Genomic DNA, 17,902 nt, shown 5'->3' on the forward strand with positions numbered 1-17,902 from the left:
AGCGAGACTATATACAGGGGGTACCGGTACAGCATCAATGTGCGGGCGCACCGGTTAGTTGAGGTAATTGAGGTAATATGTACATGTAGGTAGAGTTATTAAAGTGACTATGCATAGATAATAACAGAGAGCAGCAGCGATGTAAAAGAGGGGGGAGATGCAAATAGTCTGGGTAGCCATTTGATTAGATGTTCAGGAGTCTTATTGCTTGGGGGTAGAAGCTGTTTAGAATCCTCTTGGACCTAGACTTGGCGCTCCGGTACCGCTTGACATGCGGTAGCAGAGAAAACAGTCTATGCCTAGGGTGGCTGGAGTTATTTTACAATTTTTAGGGCCTTCCTCTGACACCGCCTGATATAAAGGTCCTGGATGGCAGGAAGCTTGGATCCAGTCATGTACTGGGCCGTAAGTATTACCCTCTGTAGTGCCTTGCGGTCGGAGGCCGAGCAGTTGCCATACCAGGCAGTGGTGCAACCAGTCAGGATTCTCTAAAGGTGCAGCTGTAGAACCTTTTGAAAATCTGAGGACCCATGCCAGGAAAAGGAGGTGCATGGACCATGTTAGATTGTTGGTGATGTGGACACAAAGTAACTTGAAGCTCTCATCCTGCTCCACTGCAGCCCAGTCGAGGAGAATGGGGGCGTGCTCGGTCCTCCTTTTCCTGTAGTCCACAATCATCTCCTTTGTCTTGATCACGTTGAGGGAGAGGTTGTTGTCCTGGCACCACATGGTCAGTTCTCTGACCTCCTCCCCATACGCTGTCTCGTCATTGTCGGTGATCAGGCCTACCACTGTTGTGTCATCGGCAAACTTAATTATGGTGTTGGAGTCGTGCCTGGCCGTGCAGTCATGAGTGACCAGGGAGTACACGATGGGACTGAGTAAGCACCCCTGTCCAGGATCCAGTTGCAGAGGGAGGTGTTGAGTCCCAGGGTCCTTAGCTTATTGATGAGCTTTGACGGCACTATGGTGTTGAACGCTGAGCTGTAGTCAAAGGTGCTCCTTTTGTCCAGTTGGGAAAGGGTGGTTTGGTATGCAATAGAGATTGCATCATCTGTGGATCTGTTAGGGTGGTTTGCAAATTGGAGTGGATCTAGGGTTTCTGGGATAATGGTGTTGATGTGAGCCATGACCAGCCTTTCAAAGCTCTTCATGGCTACAGACATGAGTGCTACAGGTCGAAAGTCATTTAGGCAGGTTACCTTAGACTGGCAAGTGTCAGTGAAGAAACTTGCCAGTTGGTCAGCACATGCTCGCAGTACACATCCTGGTAATCCATCTGGCCCTGCGTCCTTGTGAATGTTGACCTGTTTAAAGGTTTTACTCAAACCGGCTGCGAAGAGCATGATCACACAGTCGTCCGGAACAGCTGGTGCTCTCATGCATGTTTCAGTGTTATTTGCCTCGAAGCGAGCATAGAAGTAGTTTAGCTCGTCTGGTAGGCTTGTGTCACTGGGCAGCTCTTCGCTTTGCTTCCCATTGTAGTCTGTAATGGTTTGCAAGGCCTGCACATCTGACAAGCGTCAGAGCCGGTGTAGTACGATTCGATTTTAGTCCTGTATTGACGCCTTGCCTGTTTGATGGTTCGTTGAAGAGCATAGCGGGATTTCTTATAAGCTTCTGGGTTAGAGACCCGCTCCTTGAAAGTGGCAGCTCTAGCCTTTAGCTCAATGCAGATGTTGCCTGTAATCCATGGCTTCTGGTTGTGGTATGTACGTACGGTCACTGTGGGGACGACGTCATAGATGCACTTATTGATGAAGCCAATGACTGTAGTGTTCTCCTCAATACCGGAAGAATCGGAAGACTCCTGGAACATATTCCAGTCTGTGCTAGGAAAACAGTTCTGTGGCTTAGTATCTGCTTCATCTGACCACTTTTTTTTGTTGGCTAAGTCACTGGTGCGTTCCTGCTTTAATTTTAGCTTGTAAGCAGGAATCAGTAGGATAGAATTATGGTCAGATTTACCAAATGGAGGGTGAGGGAGAGCTTTGTACGCGTCTCTGTGTGTGGAGTAAAGGTGGTCTAGAGTTATTTTCCTCTGGTTGTGTATTTAACATGCTGTTAGAGTTACCCTTAGAGCTCTTAGGCCAACAGTTTAAAGTTTAAACAGTTTTTTCAGTGTTGGTAAAGATGGACAAAAAAATACTATATTAAAAAAATACTACCCTTAATAAAGATGAACAAAAAATACTATATAAAATAAATAATACATGTACTGAGCTACAGTATATTGTATGGTAAAAAAAGATTGTGAACAAATGATCTTTTGTTTAACAATACAAATTATTGGATCCCTTGTTTTCAATACTCCAGCCCCCCGACACTGAGCTGTTTTCTAAAATGTTTCATGATATTGGAGAACACATTGGGAGGGATCTTAGACCACTCCTCCTTGATATTCTTCGTCTGCACTTATGGACTGTCCTCTTCAATTCAAACTACATGTTTACAATGGTGTTCCAGTCTAGAGACTGAAATGGCCATTTTAAAATGTTGATTTTGTGGTCAATTAACAATTTCTTTGTAGATTCTGATGTGTGCTTCAGGTCATTGTCTTGCTGTGAAGATAAACCTGCGGCCAAGTTTCAGCCTCCTGGCAGAGGCAAACTGTTTTTTGCTAAAATTACTTGGTACTTGGTAAAGTTCATGATGCCGTTGAACAGTCCTAGGACCAGTGGATGCAACATAGCTACGTTACATCAAATATCTACCACCATATTTGACAATTTTAAAGTATTTGTATCTTCCAGAGGGAGGGTGGGGTTATGGAATGGGATCTGGTGTGTTGATCCCGGAACCCATTGACCCTGACCCCCAATATGCAACATAAAGTTATGCCCTTGCTTATCCCTTGTCCTCCTTTGTTTGGAATTTGCCACCTACATGGTACCCTCTGCTGAAAAATGATCTCCTCTGAAATCAGCTGACTTGGTGAGAGGGGGAGTACTATACTGGTGAGGTGAGGTGGGAGGAGAATACTGGGATATAAGACCTTGCCTCTTTCTCGCTCTCCTTCTCTATTCCTCTGACTGCAGAACTGAGTCAAAGCATTTCCTGGCACAGAGGTAAGTTTAAAGGTAAAAGTTTTAAGCTTTGTTGGAGAGCATATAACACAAAATCCAGGGAGGGGCCAGTTGAGTATAAGACTGTATGAGAGAGCTTCCTACTGCCTGAGCTATGTTATTAATGTAAATTGAAAAAAGAGTAGGGCCTAGGATTGAGCCTTGGGGTACTCCCTTGGTGACAGGCAAAGGCTGAGATAGCAGATTTTCAAACTTTATACACTGCACTCTTTGAGAGAGGTAGTTAGCAAACCCGGCCAAAGACCCCTCAGAGACAACAATACTCTTTAGCCACAAGAATGGAATGGTCTACCATATCAAACGCTTTAGCCATGTCAATAAAAATAGCAGCACAATATTGCTTAGAATCAAGGGAAATGGTGACATCATTGAGTACCTTTAAGGTTGCAGTGACATATACATAACCTGAGCGGTAACCAGATTGCAGACCCGAGAGAATACAATAGACATCAAGAAAGCCAGTCAGTTGATTATTGACAAGTTTTTCCAACACTTTTGATAAACAGGGCAAAATAGAAATAGGCCCATAACTAGGATCAATTTGATCTCCCCCTTTAAATAAAGGACAAACTTTGGCTGCCTTCCACAAAATGGGAACCTCCCCAGAGAGGAGGGACAGGGCTGGTAAAACCTTGGATCATTGCTATTCTAACTTCCGCGATGCATATATGGCCCTCCCCCGCCCTCCTTTCGGAAAAGCTGACCACGACTCCATTTTGTTGCTCCCTGCCTACAGACAGAAGAAGCTCCCACGCTGAGGTCTGTTCAACGCTGGTCCGACCAATCTGATTCCACGCTCCAAGACTGCTTCCATCACGTGGACTGGGATATGTTTCGTATTGCGTCAAACAACAACATTGACGAATACGCTGATTCGGTGAGCGAGTTCATTAGAACGTTTGTTGAATATGTCGTTCCCATAGCAACGATTAAAACATTCCCAAACCAGAAACCGTGGATTGATGGCAGCATTCGCGTGAAACTGAAAGCGCGAACCACTGCTTTTAATCAGGGCAAGGTGACCGGAAACATGACCGAATACAAACAGTGTAACTATTCTCTCCGCAAGGCAATCAAACAAGCTAAGCGTCAGTATAGAGACAAAGTAGAATCGCAATTCAACGGCTCAGACACAAGAGATATGTGGCAGGGTCTACAGTCAATCACGGATTACAAAAAGAAAACCAGCCCAGTCACGGACCAGGATGTCTTGCTCCCAGGCAGACTAAATAACTTTTTTGCCCACTTTGAGGACAATACAGTGCCACTGACACGGCCCGCAACCAAAACATGCGGACTCTCCTTCACTGCAGCCGAGGTGAGCAAAACATTTAAACGTGTTAACCCTCGCAAGGCTGCAGGCCCAGACGGCATCCCCAGCCGCGCCCTCAGAGCATGCGCAGACCAGCTGGCTGGTGTGTTTACGGACATATTCAATCAATCCTTATCACAGTCTGCTGTTCCCACCTGCTTCAAGAGGGCCACCATTGTTCCTGTTCCCAAGAAAGCTAAGGTAACTGAGCTAAACGACTACCGCCCCGTAGCACTCACTTCCGTCATCATGAAGTGCTTTGAGAGACTAGTCAAGGACCATATCACCTCCACCCTACCTGACACCCTAGACCCACTCCAATTTGCTTACCGCCCAAATAGGTCCACAGACGATGCAATCTCGACCACACTGCACACTGCCCTAACCCATCTGGACAAGAGGAATACCTATGTGAGAATGCTGTTCATCGACTACAGCTCAGCATTTAACACCATAGTACCCTCCAAACTCGTCATCAAGCTCGAGACCCTGGGTCTCGACCCCGCCCTGTGCAACTGGGTACTGGACTTCCTGACGGGCCGCCCCCAGGTGGTGAGGGTAGGTAACAACATCTCCACCCCGCTGATCCTCAACACTGGGGCCCCACAAGGGTGCGTTCTGAGCCCTCTCCTGTACTCCCTGTTCACCCACGACTGCGTGGCCACGCACGCCTCCAACTCAATCATCAAGTTTGCGGACGACACAACAGTGGTAGGCTTGATTACCAACAATGACGAGACGGCCTACAGGGAGGAGGTGAGGGCCCTCGGAGTGTGGTGTCAGGAAAATAACCTCACACTCAACGTCAACAAAACTAAGGAGATGATTGTGGACTTCAGGAAACAGCAGAGGGAACACCCCCCGATCCACATCGATGGAACAGTAGTGGAGAGGGTAGTAAGTTTTAAGTTCCTCGGCATACACATCACAGACAAACTGAATTGGTCCACCTACACAGACAGCATCGTGAAGAAGGCACAGCAGCGCCTCTTCAACCTCAGGAGGCTGAAGAAATTTGGCTTGTCACCAAAAGCACTCACAAACTTCTACAGATGCACAATCGAGAGCATCCTGTCGGGCTGTATCACCGCCTGGTACGGCAACTGCTCCGCCCACAACCGTAAGGCTCTCCAGAGGGTAGTGAGGTCTGCACAACGCATCACCGGGGGCAAACTACCTGCCCTCCAGGACACCTACACCACCCGATGTCACAGGAAGGCCATAAAGATCATCAAGGAAACAAACACCCGAGCCACTGCCTGTTCACCCCGCTATCATCCAGAAGGTGAGGTCAGTACAGGTGCATCAAAGCTGGGACCGAGAGACTGAAAAACAGCTTCTATCTCAAGGCCATCAGACTGTTAAACAGCCACCACTAACATTGACATTAACATTCATACACTAACATTCATACATCAACATGAAGCTTAACTTCTTGTTAATCCAGCCAAGGTGTCAGATTTCAAAAAGGCTTTACGGCGAAAGCAAACCATGCAATTATCTGAGGACAGCACCCAGCACACAAATGCATAACAAATGATTTTCAACCAGGGAGTTGCGACACAAAAGTCAGAAATAGCTAAATAATATATGCTTTACCTTTGAAGATCTTCTTATGTTGTCACTCCAAAAGGTCCCAGTTACATTACAAGTGGTCCTTTTGTTCGATAAAGTCCTTTTTCATATCCATAAAAACTCAGTTTAGCTGGCACGCTTCAGTCAATAATCCACTCCATTTCCCTCCTTCAAAATGCATATAAAAATGAATCCCAAACGTTACAAATAAACTCATCCAAACAAGTCAATCATCATTTATAATGAAACCTTAGGTACCCTAATACACAAATAAACAATACAATTTAAGACAGAGAATCGTTATTGTCTTTACGGGAACGCGTTCTTTTTGTTTATCTGCCATGCGCTTGGAAACACTTGGAAACACTACAGCCAAAATGGGAGCCACTTAGAAAAAATACAACTTCTCCCTCATTTTTCCAAAAACCAGCCTGAAACTTTTTCTAAAGACTGTTGACATCTAGTGGAAGCCCCAGGAACTGCAATCGGGGACAATTTTGCCCTGTTATAAAAGTGCCAGCCATTGAAATCAGTGATATGCAGATTTTTTTGGGGGGGGGGGGGGGGGGGGGGGGTTTGTCTTCGGGGTTCCCCCTGCCATTTCAGTTCTGTCATACTCACAGACATTATTTTTTAACAGTTTTAGAAACTTTAGAGTGTTTTCTATCCAAATCTACTAATTATATGCATATCCTAGTCCCCTATCCCAAAGATGTTAAGAAGGTTGGAGATAGGCTTGGCAATTATAGGGGCAGCAACCATAAAGAAGAAGGGTCTAAACCATCTGACCCAGTTTAAGGAGCTCTTTGAGAAACATCAAAGGTATTTGATGTCCTGGTGTATTTCTTGTTGTATAAAATAAATAATTGACTATAGGAAAACTTTTGGAAAGATACCAATGTAATCTTAGTCTTCCAAATGACAATAGTTTTCATGGTGACTAGGATCAGTCATTGGCCACGCCCCCGTGAGCACAGACATTACACTGCGTCATGGAACACCCCCTTTCTTCTCCAGTATAAAACCCACTTCCGACAAAATGTACATTAGACCAGAAAAGATGGAAGCTGTCGCTACATGTTGAAATGTTTGGCAATTCTACCAAAGGATAAGACAAGAGAACGTGCAGATCATTCCCACGTTGAAACGGCTAAGAAATCTACGAACTGAAGAACAATTACGCAGACTGCAGCTGTTTAAGTACTTTTTCTGGTAAACAAAACCGGTCAAATGACCGAATGGTACTCTGACATATCCGTTATAACAAGCTACAACTACGAAAGACTTTGATCTCTGGTGGACAAACCAGAGATTTTCTGACGATTGACTATCCAGCAGAGGGACCAGCGATCGCAGTGAGGGACAACAAAGGCTACACTCGTCAATATGTAATTAGCTATTTATTTTCGAATAAGTGGTTGTTCATGTTCAAAGTATATGCATTTCCATGAGTGTAGTGTAGTCGACGTGGGTCCACTCTGAGTTTCCTGCTCTTGAGCTGGACCCACCCCTTTCCTTTGTCTACCAAGCCGTCATATCGGCTTAGCCCACTAGGGACTTTTTAGTTTATCATGTCAGTAACCAATGTATAACTATTGTGTGTCTGTTCATGTAATTCTGTAATTGATTAGTTAGTAAATAAATAATTATTTATTTTGTGCAGATATCCAAGGGTTTGCGACATTCAAGAATGAGACTGATGTAATTAATGTAATAATACATTAATAAGTGACCGTAAGATAATAAAATATCTGAAGAGTTATATTCGGGAAATTGCAACTCTATAAACATTTTCCCGTGGTGCCACAACTTCATAGTTAATTACAGAAAAATTACACATAGAGAATTGATTTGATAATATAACAGTCTTCACATTTAATGACAGAAAATGCCACGACACTACATTAAACTTACAAATGCAGTGAAACCAGCTACCTTATCTTTTTAAGTTGGCATGAAAGTATACTAACATTCCTGAGTTTGTCAAGTCTTCCAATTTGTTGAAATGATGCTTTCTGTTTACAGAGCTTAATCACCGGTCAACTGTATCTTCCCTGAGTGGATCACACAACCAAGAGACCATCATGGCAAGCAAGTGAGTCTCAGCAGATTTCATTGTTATTACAAATGTTATTGAATGTATATATTTTTTTACTTCTAACCTTCCACTACTCTCAACCCGTCCCATCTCTTTCTGAAGACCATCCAGATTGATTTCTATTTGCCATATATTTTTAACTGTTCTGTTTCACATTTTACGGACAGATTGAACGTTTTATAGATTATTGATGAATGCAAACCGTACAAATCTATTTTCCGTTTTGTCAGACCCAGATTAAGCCTAACTCTGGTCTAAAATGCATTCTGAATGGAGAATCTCCATTGAAAGTGTTGTTTTTTTGTCAAGGAAAAGGCTTAATCTGGATCTGGAAAACCCGTCCCCACAGTTGATAAGTGCCATTGGTTGAAAGCTATATGACATTTTAAACAAAACAAATTGTCTTATTCGTAAAGTCTTCATCTTTTTGCCCTCAGATCTCTGAGATCTCTCAGAGAACTTATGATTCTTCCTTTACAGTAAAACAAAATGATTAAGTACATTTCATATTATATTATAACATATGTTAATTTATTTCCCATGATTAGACACACATCGTCAAACATTCAAGATACGATTGCAAGTAACCTTATTGACCTAGGACCTCCTGCAAGGTATCAGCTGGAAACAAAGAAACAGAAGCTAGATGAAGAAGGCCTGCTCAGAAGATGGACCTTTGGAGAGAGAGATTCCACCAAATCTCTGTTAAAAGGTTAACAGAACCGTTCTGATAGTGGGAGAGACAGGAACAGGGAAGTCATCTCTCATCAATACCATGGTCAATTATTTCCTGGGTGTAAAACAGGAGGACAAAGTCTGGTTTGAGATTGTGGAGGAGGAAATAGAGGATGATAAAAAGTCTGAAAGTTAAAAAAAAACTGAAAGTGAAACTACAGGGATTACTGTTTATGAGGTATTTTGGTTTGAGGGATCTAAATTGCCATACTCTCTCACCATCATCGACACTCCTGGGTATGGAGACACCAGAGGGATTCAAGAAGACCAACTAATCGCTAAAAAACTATTTGAGTTGTTTAGATCTGAATACGGAGTCCATCAAATTGATGCTGTTGGTTTAGTGGTGAAATCAAGTGCAAATCGACTCACTGTTGAACAGAAGTACATATTTGATGCAATTTTGTCCTTATTTGGCAAAGACATGGAGAAGAACATCGTGGCCCTCATCACACACTCAGATGGTTTTGAACCTACTGATGCTCTACAGGCCTTAGAAGATGCTCAAGTCCCCTGTGCAAAAGATGACAGCAATCAATCTATTTATTTCCTATTCAACAACTCTCAAAGAAAGAGTGTCACCTCTGCAAAAGCAACCCAGGCCAAGAAAGAAGAACGTATCTTGAAGAATTTATGGGACGTATCAGAGGAGAGCATGAATGAATTCACAGAGTTCCTGGGTAGAATAACACCTCAAAACGTGAAGATGTCTGAAGGAATTCTGAGAGAGCAGAAACACCTGGAGGAGTGTGTCAGCAACATACGCAAGCAGGTCCACCTGATTGATCTGAAACAGAATGAAATCAAGCAGACTCAAGAAGCACTCGATAAACACAAGAAAGACATGGAGGAAAACAAGGACTTTTCATACACTGTTGACGAGAAATACAAAGGAAAGGCAGATACAACAGAGGGTGAGGCTACCACCTGCACAGTCTGTGAGGAGAACTGTCACCATCCAGGCTGTTGGTGGGTCAAAGATCTCTCATGGTGTACTGTGATGAAGAACTATCACTGCACAAGGTGTACTGGGAAATGTCACTACACCGATCACGTCAAAGAAAATAAAAAGTATGTTTTTATGACCAGGCAGGTTATAAGGACGAATGAGAAATTGAAAAAGAAGTATGAAATCATTGAGAAAGCGGCTGGGGAGAAAGAGACTCTGATCAGCAGACTTCAGTCAGAGTTGAAGCAGTTCACATCTGAGAAAGCCAGACTGGTGGAGGAATCCTACCAGTGTGTCATCAACCTTGAAGAGAAAGCCTTAAAGACCAGCTCACTGTCCACTGCTCAGCATCTGGAGTTCCTGATTGAGAAGGTGAAGGAGACAGGAAACACAGAGAAGATTCACAAACTGGAGAAGATGAAGAAGAGAGCTGAGGAGGAATACAAGGGAGCTTTAGATTACTTTAAAGCTGGTATGAAGAAACAGTGAAATCATCTCTTACAGAAGTACTGAGATAGTAAAGCAAAAAAATAACATGTGAAAAATAAACATGACCGTAGGATAGAAAAGAGATGCTGGGTGGAAATGAAAGTTGTTCTTCTTAATTATTTTTTCTCTTCAAGAAATAATGTACATTTAATGTCAACTACATAATGTGTTGTATGAGAATAACCAATGCTATTTTTTGTTTCTTAATCATAACCTCAGATGATGGATACCTGCCTACATTAATAACACTTTCTTCAATAGCTTGCATATATGGCATTCTTTGTAAATAAAACACCCACAAATGGGGAGATTAATGAAGAAGTTCAGAGAGAACACAAACAACTGGAGGCATTTGGCAGCATCTTACGTGAGTGAATCCAAATGACTGATCTGAAGCAGGATGAGATCAAACAGACTCTAAACATCCATGGAGGAACACAAGAAAGACATGGAGTAAAATAAGGACTTAACATATACTGTTGAAGAACATTACAAAGAGAATGTTGCATTTAACTAAATGTGTAGTATTCTGCAGTGTCTGTGAGGAGAACTACCACTTTCCAGGCTACTGGTGAGTTATCGTGTATTGTGATGAATAACAAACAATGCACTTTGTATAAAACTAAATGTCACTACACCAAGCATGTCAAATAATACAAAATGTATGTTACCAAGAACAGATTGGTTCTCAGGACATGTGAGGAATTTAAGAATAGGTTTGAAATCAATAAGAATGCGTTTGTGGAGAAGGGGGTCTGATCAGTAGACTTCAGACAGAGTTAGAGCAGCTCACACCTGAAAAAGACAGACTGGTGGAGGAATCCTACCAGTGCTTCATCAAAATGGAAGAGATCATATTTTAAGGCCGTCTCACTGTCCACTGCTCTGCATCTGGACTTCCTGATTGTGAAGATGAAGGAGACAGGAAACAGAGAGATGGTTCAAAAACATGAGGAGATGAAGAAGAGAGCTGAGGAACACAAGGGAGTTAGGGATTATGTTAAAGCTGGTGTGAGTAAAGGGTGGAATCATCTCCAGGGAAAGTAGTATTGGAACATATAGTAAAGCAAAAACAATGATGTGGATGTATGTTACATGTATGTAACCTATATACATGTATATATATACTTTTTGTCACTGGAATTGCATTTTATCCGATAGTATCATTGATTATCTTCATCAAAATGTATGGGAACCTAACAATCAAAAATCTTTCAGAATATATTTGTTGTGAAGTGTTTCTCACATACTGTTGATAGGGAACCCTGAAACATTTGTGCATGTGGTCTAGATGTTTCCACTAAGAAATATATTAAATAAATCATCACAAGTGAATTATATACGTTCTGACTCTTTTTATATTGTCACTGTCTAAGCTTTTAACTGCCATAATTTGACCCATTTTTCCAGTGACTCACCAAACCAGGCTTATATGACTTTCATTACATCAACACTGAAAACAACAACACTAACAGATAATAGTTGGAGTTTGTAGTATTTTCTGAAAATTGAGACTGATGAGACACCTAGTGGAATGTTTTGGATGTTCACTATACTAGACAGTATAACATTATTGTAATATGGAGAACTGAGGACGTCATATGGTCAGTAAGATATTTCTGAAGCTCAACATTGTCGTCTCTGAATTTCAGCTGTCTCTGACTGGAATAGAGGGGTAATGTTCCTCCTATTGTGCAGTACACCGTGTGTCTGGTTTGTTGAGATTATTCCCAAATGCTTCTGCTTTTAGCTGTAATTGACTGTCATACTTTTGTAGTTCCTCCACACAACCAACTGGATGTGACAGAAGTTACAAAAATGTATATATCGCTTTTCTAGATATGTGCAGGGTTGGGTAGGTGACATTCGAAATGTAATCCGTTACAGTTACAAGTTACCTGTCCAAAATTGTAATCAGTAGCGTAACTTTTGGATTACCCAAACTCAGTAATGTAATCTGATTACATTCCACTACTTTTAGATTACTTTCCCCTTAAGAGGAATTAGAAGAAGACAACAATGTATGTTGCCAAATGAATTAACATCAATGTTAACGTTTACATAGCTGGACATATATATATATATCACATTTATTAATACAATTAAATTATATCTTTACATTAAAAACCAAAGTCTATTAGAATTCCAGTCATTCCAATAAATGTTATACCCCTTGATCTTTCAGAATAGGACTTGGAAATATGGAAGTATAGATTAGCCAAATTGTTTTACCTGAGCATAACCCCAAAACGAAGGACTTATTAGCCAGCCCTACTCTGTTGTTTATGATTTTGTTGTCATGGAGAACTGATTGGGCTCAATGATTAAAGTTGAAAAATCAAATCAAATCAAATCAAATTTATTTATATAGCCCTTCGTACATCAGCTGATATCTCAAAGTGCTGTACAGAAACCCAGCCTAAAACCCCAAACAGCAAGCAATGCAGGTGTAGAAGCACGGTGGCTAGGAAAAACTCCCTAGAAAGGCCAAAACCTAGGAATAAACCTAGAGAGGAACCAGGCTATGTGGGGTGGCCAGTCCTCTTCTGGCTGTGCCGGGTGGAGATTATAACAGAACATGGCCAAGATGTTCAAATGTTCATAAATGACCAGCATGGTCGAATAATAATAAGGCAGAACAGTTGAAACTGGAGCAGCAGCACGGCCAGGTGGACTGGGGGCAGCAAGGATTCATCATGTCAGGTAGTCCTGGGGCATGGTCCTAGGGCTCAGACCCTCCGAGAGAGAGAGAGAGAAAGAGAGAATTAGAGAACGCACACTTAGATTCACACAGGACACCGAATAGGACAGGAGAGGTACTCCAGATATAACAAACTGACCCTATCCCCCCGACACATTAACTACTGCAGCATAAATACTGGAGGCTGAGACAGGAGGGGTCAGGAGACACTGTGGCCCCATCCGAGGACACCCCCAGACAGGGCCAAACAGGAAGGATATAACCCCACCCACTTTGCCAAAGCACAGCCCCCACACCACTAGAGGGATATCTTCAACCACCAACTTACCATCCTGAGACAAGGCTGAGTATAGCCCACAAAGATCTCCGCCACGGCACAACCCAAGGGGGGGCGCCAACCCAGACAGGATGACCACATCAGTGAATCAACCCACTCAGGTGACGCACCCCTTCCAGGGATGGCATGAGAGAGCCCCAGTAAGCCAGTGACTCAGCCCCTGTAATAGGGTTAGAGGCAGAGAATCCCAGTGGAAAGAGGGGAACCGGCCAGGCAGAGACAGCAAGGGCGGTTCGTTGCTCCAGAGCCTTTCCGTTCACCTTCCCACTCCTGGGCCAGACTACACTCAATCATATGACCCACTGAAGAGATGAGTCTTCAGTAAAGACTTAAAGGTTGAGACCGAGTTTGCGTCTCTGACATGGGTAGGCAGACCGTTCCATAAAAATGGAGCTCTATAGGAGAAAGCCCTGCCTCCAGCTGTTTGCTTAGAAATTCTAGGGACAATTAGGAGGCCTGCGTCTTGTGACCGTAGCGTACGTGTAGGTATGTACGGCAGGACCAAATCAGAGGGATAGGTAGGAGCAAGCCCATGTAATGCTTTGTAGGTTAGCAGTAAAACCTTGAAATCAGCCCTTGCTTTGACAGGAAGCCAGTGTAGAGAGGCTAGCACTGGAGTAATATGATCAAATTTTTGGGGGTTCTAGTCAGGATTCTAGCAGCCGTATTTAGCACCAACTGAAGTTTATTTAGTGCTTTATCCAGATAGCCAGAAAGTAGAGCATTGCAGTAGTCTAACCTAGAAGTGACAAAAGCATGGATTATTTTTTCTGCGTCATTTTTGGACAGAAAGTTTCAGATTTTTGCAATGTTACGTAGATGGAAAAAAGCTGTCCTTGAAATGGTCTTGATATGTTCTTCAAAAGAGAGATCAGGGTCCAGAGTAACGCCGAGGTCCTTCACAGTTTTATTTGAGACGACTGTACAACCATTAAGATTAATTGTCAGATTCAACAGAAGATCTCTTTGTTTCTTGGGACCTAGAACAAGCATCTCTGTTTTGTCCGAGTATAAAAGTAGAAAGTTTGCAGCCATCCACTTCCTTATGTCTGAAACACATGCTTCTAGCAAGGGCAATTTTGGGGCTTCACCATGTTTCATTGAAATGTACAGCTGTGTGTCATCCGCATAGCAGTGAAAGTTAACATTATGTTTTCGAATAACATCCCCAAGAGGTAAAATATATAGTGAAAACAATAGTGCTCCCAAAACGGAACCTTGAGGAACACCGAAATTTACAGTTGATTTGTCAGAGGACAAACCATTCACAGAGACAAACTGATATCTTTCCGACAGATAAGATCTAAACCAGGCCAGAACTTGTCCGTGTAGACCAATTTGGGTTTCCAATCTCTCCAAAAGAATGTGGTGATCGATGGTATCAAAAGCAGCACTAAGGTCTAGGAGCACGAGGACAGATGCAGAGACTCGGTCCGATGCCATTAAAATGTTATTTACCACCTTCACAAGTGCCGTCTCAGTGCTATGATGGGGTCTAAAACCAGACTGAAGCATTTCGTATACATTGTTTGTCTTCAGGAAGGCAGTAAGTTGCTGTGCAACAGCCTTTTCTAACATTTTTGAGAGGAATGGAAGATTCGATATAGGCCGATAGTTTTTTATATTTTCTGGGTCAAGGTTTGGCTTTTTCAAGAGAGGCTTTATTACTGCCACTTTTAGTGAGTTTGGTACACATCCGGTGGATAGAGAGACGTTTATTATGTTCAACATAGGAGGGCCAAGCACAGGAAGCAGCTCTTTCAGTAGTTTAGTTGGAATAGAGTCCAGTATGCAGCTTGAAGGTTTAGAGGCCATGATTATTTTCATCATTGTGTCAAGAGATATAGTACTAAAACACTTGAGCGTCTCTCTTGATCCTTGGTCCTGGGAGAGTTGTGCAGACTCAGGACAACTGAGCTTTGAAGGAATACGCAGATTTAAAGAGGAGTCCGTAATTTGCTTTCTAATAATCATAATCTTTTCCTCAAAGAAGTTCAGGAATTTATCACTGCTAAAGTGAAAGTCATCCTCTCTTGGGGAATGCTGCTTTTTAGTTAGCTTTGCGACAGTATCAAAAAGGAATTTCGGATTGTTCTTATTTTCCTCAATTAAGTTAGAAAAATAGGATGATCGAGCAGCAGTAAGGGCTCTACGGTACTGCACGGTACTGTCTTTCCAAGCTAGTCGGAAGACTTCCAGTTTGGTGTGGCGCCATTTCCGTTCCAATTTTCTGGAAGCTTGCTTCAGAGCTCGGGTATTTTCTGTGTACCAGGGAGCTAGTTTCTTATGAGAAATGTTTTAAGTTTTTAGGGGTGCAACTGCATCTAGGGTAATGCGCAAGGTTAAATTGAGTTCCTCAGTTAGGTGGTTAACTGATTTTTGTCCTCTGGCGTCCTTGGGTAGACAGAGGGAATCTGGAAGGACATCAAGGAATCTTTGTGTTGTCTGTGAATTTATAGCACGACTTTTGATGTTCCTTGGTTGGGGTCTGAGCAGATTATTTGTTGCAATTGCAAACGTAATAAAATAGTGGTCCGATAGTCCAGGATTATGAGGAAAAACATTAAGATCCACAACAAGATCCACAAATAAATGCTGTGTTCATGGAATGGCATGCTTTGCCAAGAGTGTGCAAGACTGTCATCAAGGAAAAGGGTGGCTACTTTGAAGAATTCAAAATCTAAAACATATTTTGATTTGTTTAACACTTTTTTGGTTACCATATTATTCCTTATGTGTTATTTCATAGTTGTGATGTCTTTTCTATTATTCTACAATGTAGGATAATACATGGATGTAGCAACTACAGATTGCCTCTCTCAGTCTATCAAAAGTGTGCAAGTTTGAGCATGTGTCCATTAGGCCTATCGATTTTTTTGATTAATCAGCATGAATTAGATTGAGCAATAAAAGCCCTACTTTTATTCCATAGGCTTGGACCCGCACTATGCAGCTGTTATTCCATAGGCTTGGACCCGCACTATGCAGCTGTTATTCCATAGGCTTGGACCCGCACTATGCAGCTGTTATTCCATAGGCTTGGACCCGCACTATGCAGCTGTTATTCCATAGGCTTGGACCCGCACTATGCAGCTGTTGAAAGAGCGCATTTCCACTGGCTGTCCACTGTTTTCAGAAACAATGATTGATAGGCAGTTTAAACTTCTTGAATTCAAACATTATTGGGTTCAAATACACATTTAGATTTGTGAACAGCCATCCACAACAACCACAATCCTTAAGGCACAAATAGCTAAATGAGAGAGCAGCAGTGTGATTCACATCAATGCGCTATGTAGATATCAATAATAAGTGATATCCGTATCGCCATAGACTACAACACTACTGTCATTCTTACCTCCAAGCGTTTATTCAAGTTGGATAATCTTTGGATGCCAACAGCGGTCACACCATTGGAACACACATCTTGGACTGTAGCCTGTAAAAGTTTATTCCTGCTCTTTCCCCGGGATCCATCAACAAATTGGTGTGTCATCATAGTGGTCTCTGATTTGTGGTCAGACTCGCTCAGGTGGGTCAAAATTAAATGTGCACCTTTTTTCAATGCTGATTTGAATGTCATTGAGAAAACAGAGAAAGATATGTTTTTTCTCGCAACCATCCTTTCTGAATATAAAAGTAATCCACGATGTAATCATCTAGTTTTTCAAAAGTATCGGTAATCTGATTACAATATTTTTGCTGGTAATGTAACGGATTACAGTTACTGTTTTTTTGTAATCCCTTACATGTAATAGGATTACATGTAGTCTGTTACTTCCCAACCCTGCATATAGGCTACTGTTCTAATCATTCAATCATTAATTTGTTAATATCACTACACAGCATACAAGTAATTCATGTTTTGAAATCAATCATTTTAGTTTTCAAATGAAATGACAAAGAGAGCCTTGAATAATTAGCCTAAACAATACATGCACTGCAATTGTCACGAACCCCGCTTCCTGAGTCTGTGTTTGCCTGTGTTTCTGTCCTGGAGTGTGTTTCCGGTGTCCTGGAATGCACCCTGTCTGGTTGCCGGGCAGATTAGCTTGTTGGGAGATCGATGTTCACCCGCACCTGTATCCCATCAGTAATCTGCACACCTGTCCTGATCATCACCTCTCCCCTTCAAAAGCTCTGACCTGACATCCATTCCCTGCTGGATCGTTAGCCATGAACAGTATGTTGTGCCATAGTATCAGCCTCAAGTTGGATAGAATTTGTTTTGTTGTTTTGTACGTCTTGCTTGCCTTCAACTTACCTCCGTTTGTTCTGTCTTCAGTTACTCACCCGGATCATTTACCCCATTCCCGCCTGGTCATCGGAGGATTCCGTTTCCCCATTGGATCCACCTATTTACTCCCATCAACTCACCACCGCTGCCCGCTACGCCACCTGGATGTATCTACCCACTCACATTCACTTGTAAATAAATACTCACCTTCTTCCTACTCTCCTTGTCCTGGTCTGCTTCTGGGTTCGATTTTGAAGAAACGTGACAGCAATTGCATTCAGGAATGCATGTGACTGTTTTTAGTCTTTGCAGTTATAAAGGCTTTACCTTTTTTTCTTGTTAGAACAGACTCGGTTACATTTCTAATTTATTTAGTATGGTTT

The 17,902-nt window shown here is 42.3% G+C and overlaps 1 protein-coding gene across 1 annotated transcript; it reads left to right on the forward strand.

The window, feature by feature from the left end:
* Nucleotides 1-7,021: 7,021 nt before the first annotated feature.
* On the forward strand, nt 7,022-11,584 carry LOC109906228 (uncharacterized). The gene is made up of 3 exons (XM_031791942.1): nt 7,022-7,361; nt 7,999-8,068; nt 8,620-11,584. The coding sequence occupies exon 3, from the start codon at nt 9,231-9,233 to the stop codon at nt 10,242-10,244; it is 1,014 nt and encodes a 337-aa protein (XP_031647802.1). The 5' UTR covers nt 7,022-7,361; nt 7,999-8,068; nt 8,620-9,230; the 3' UTR covers nt 10,245-11,584.
* The last annotated feature ends 6,318 nt before the right edge of the window (nt 11,585-17,902 follow it).

The sequence above is a fragment of the Oncorhynchus kisutch genome, linkage group LG16 (assembly GCF_002021735.2).
Source record: "Oncorhynchus kisutch isolate 150728-3 linkage group LG16, Okis_V2, whole genome shotgun sequence".
NCBI lineage: Eukaryota > Metazoa > Chordata > Actinopteri > Salmoniformes > Salmonidae > Oncorhynchus > Oncorhynchus kisutch.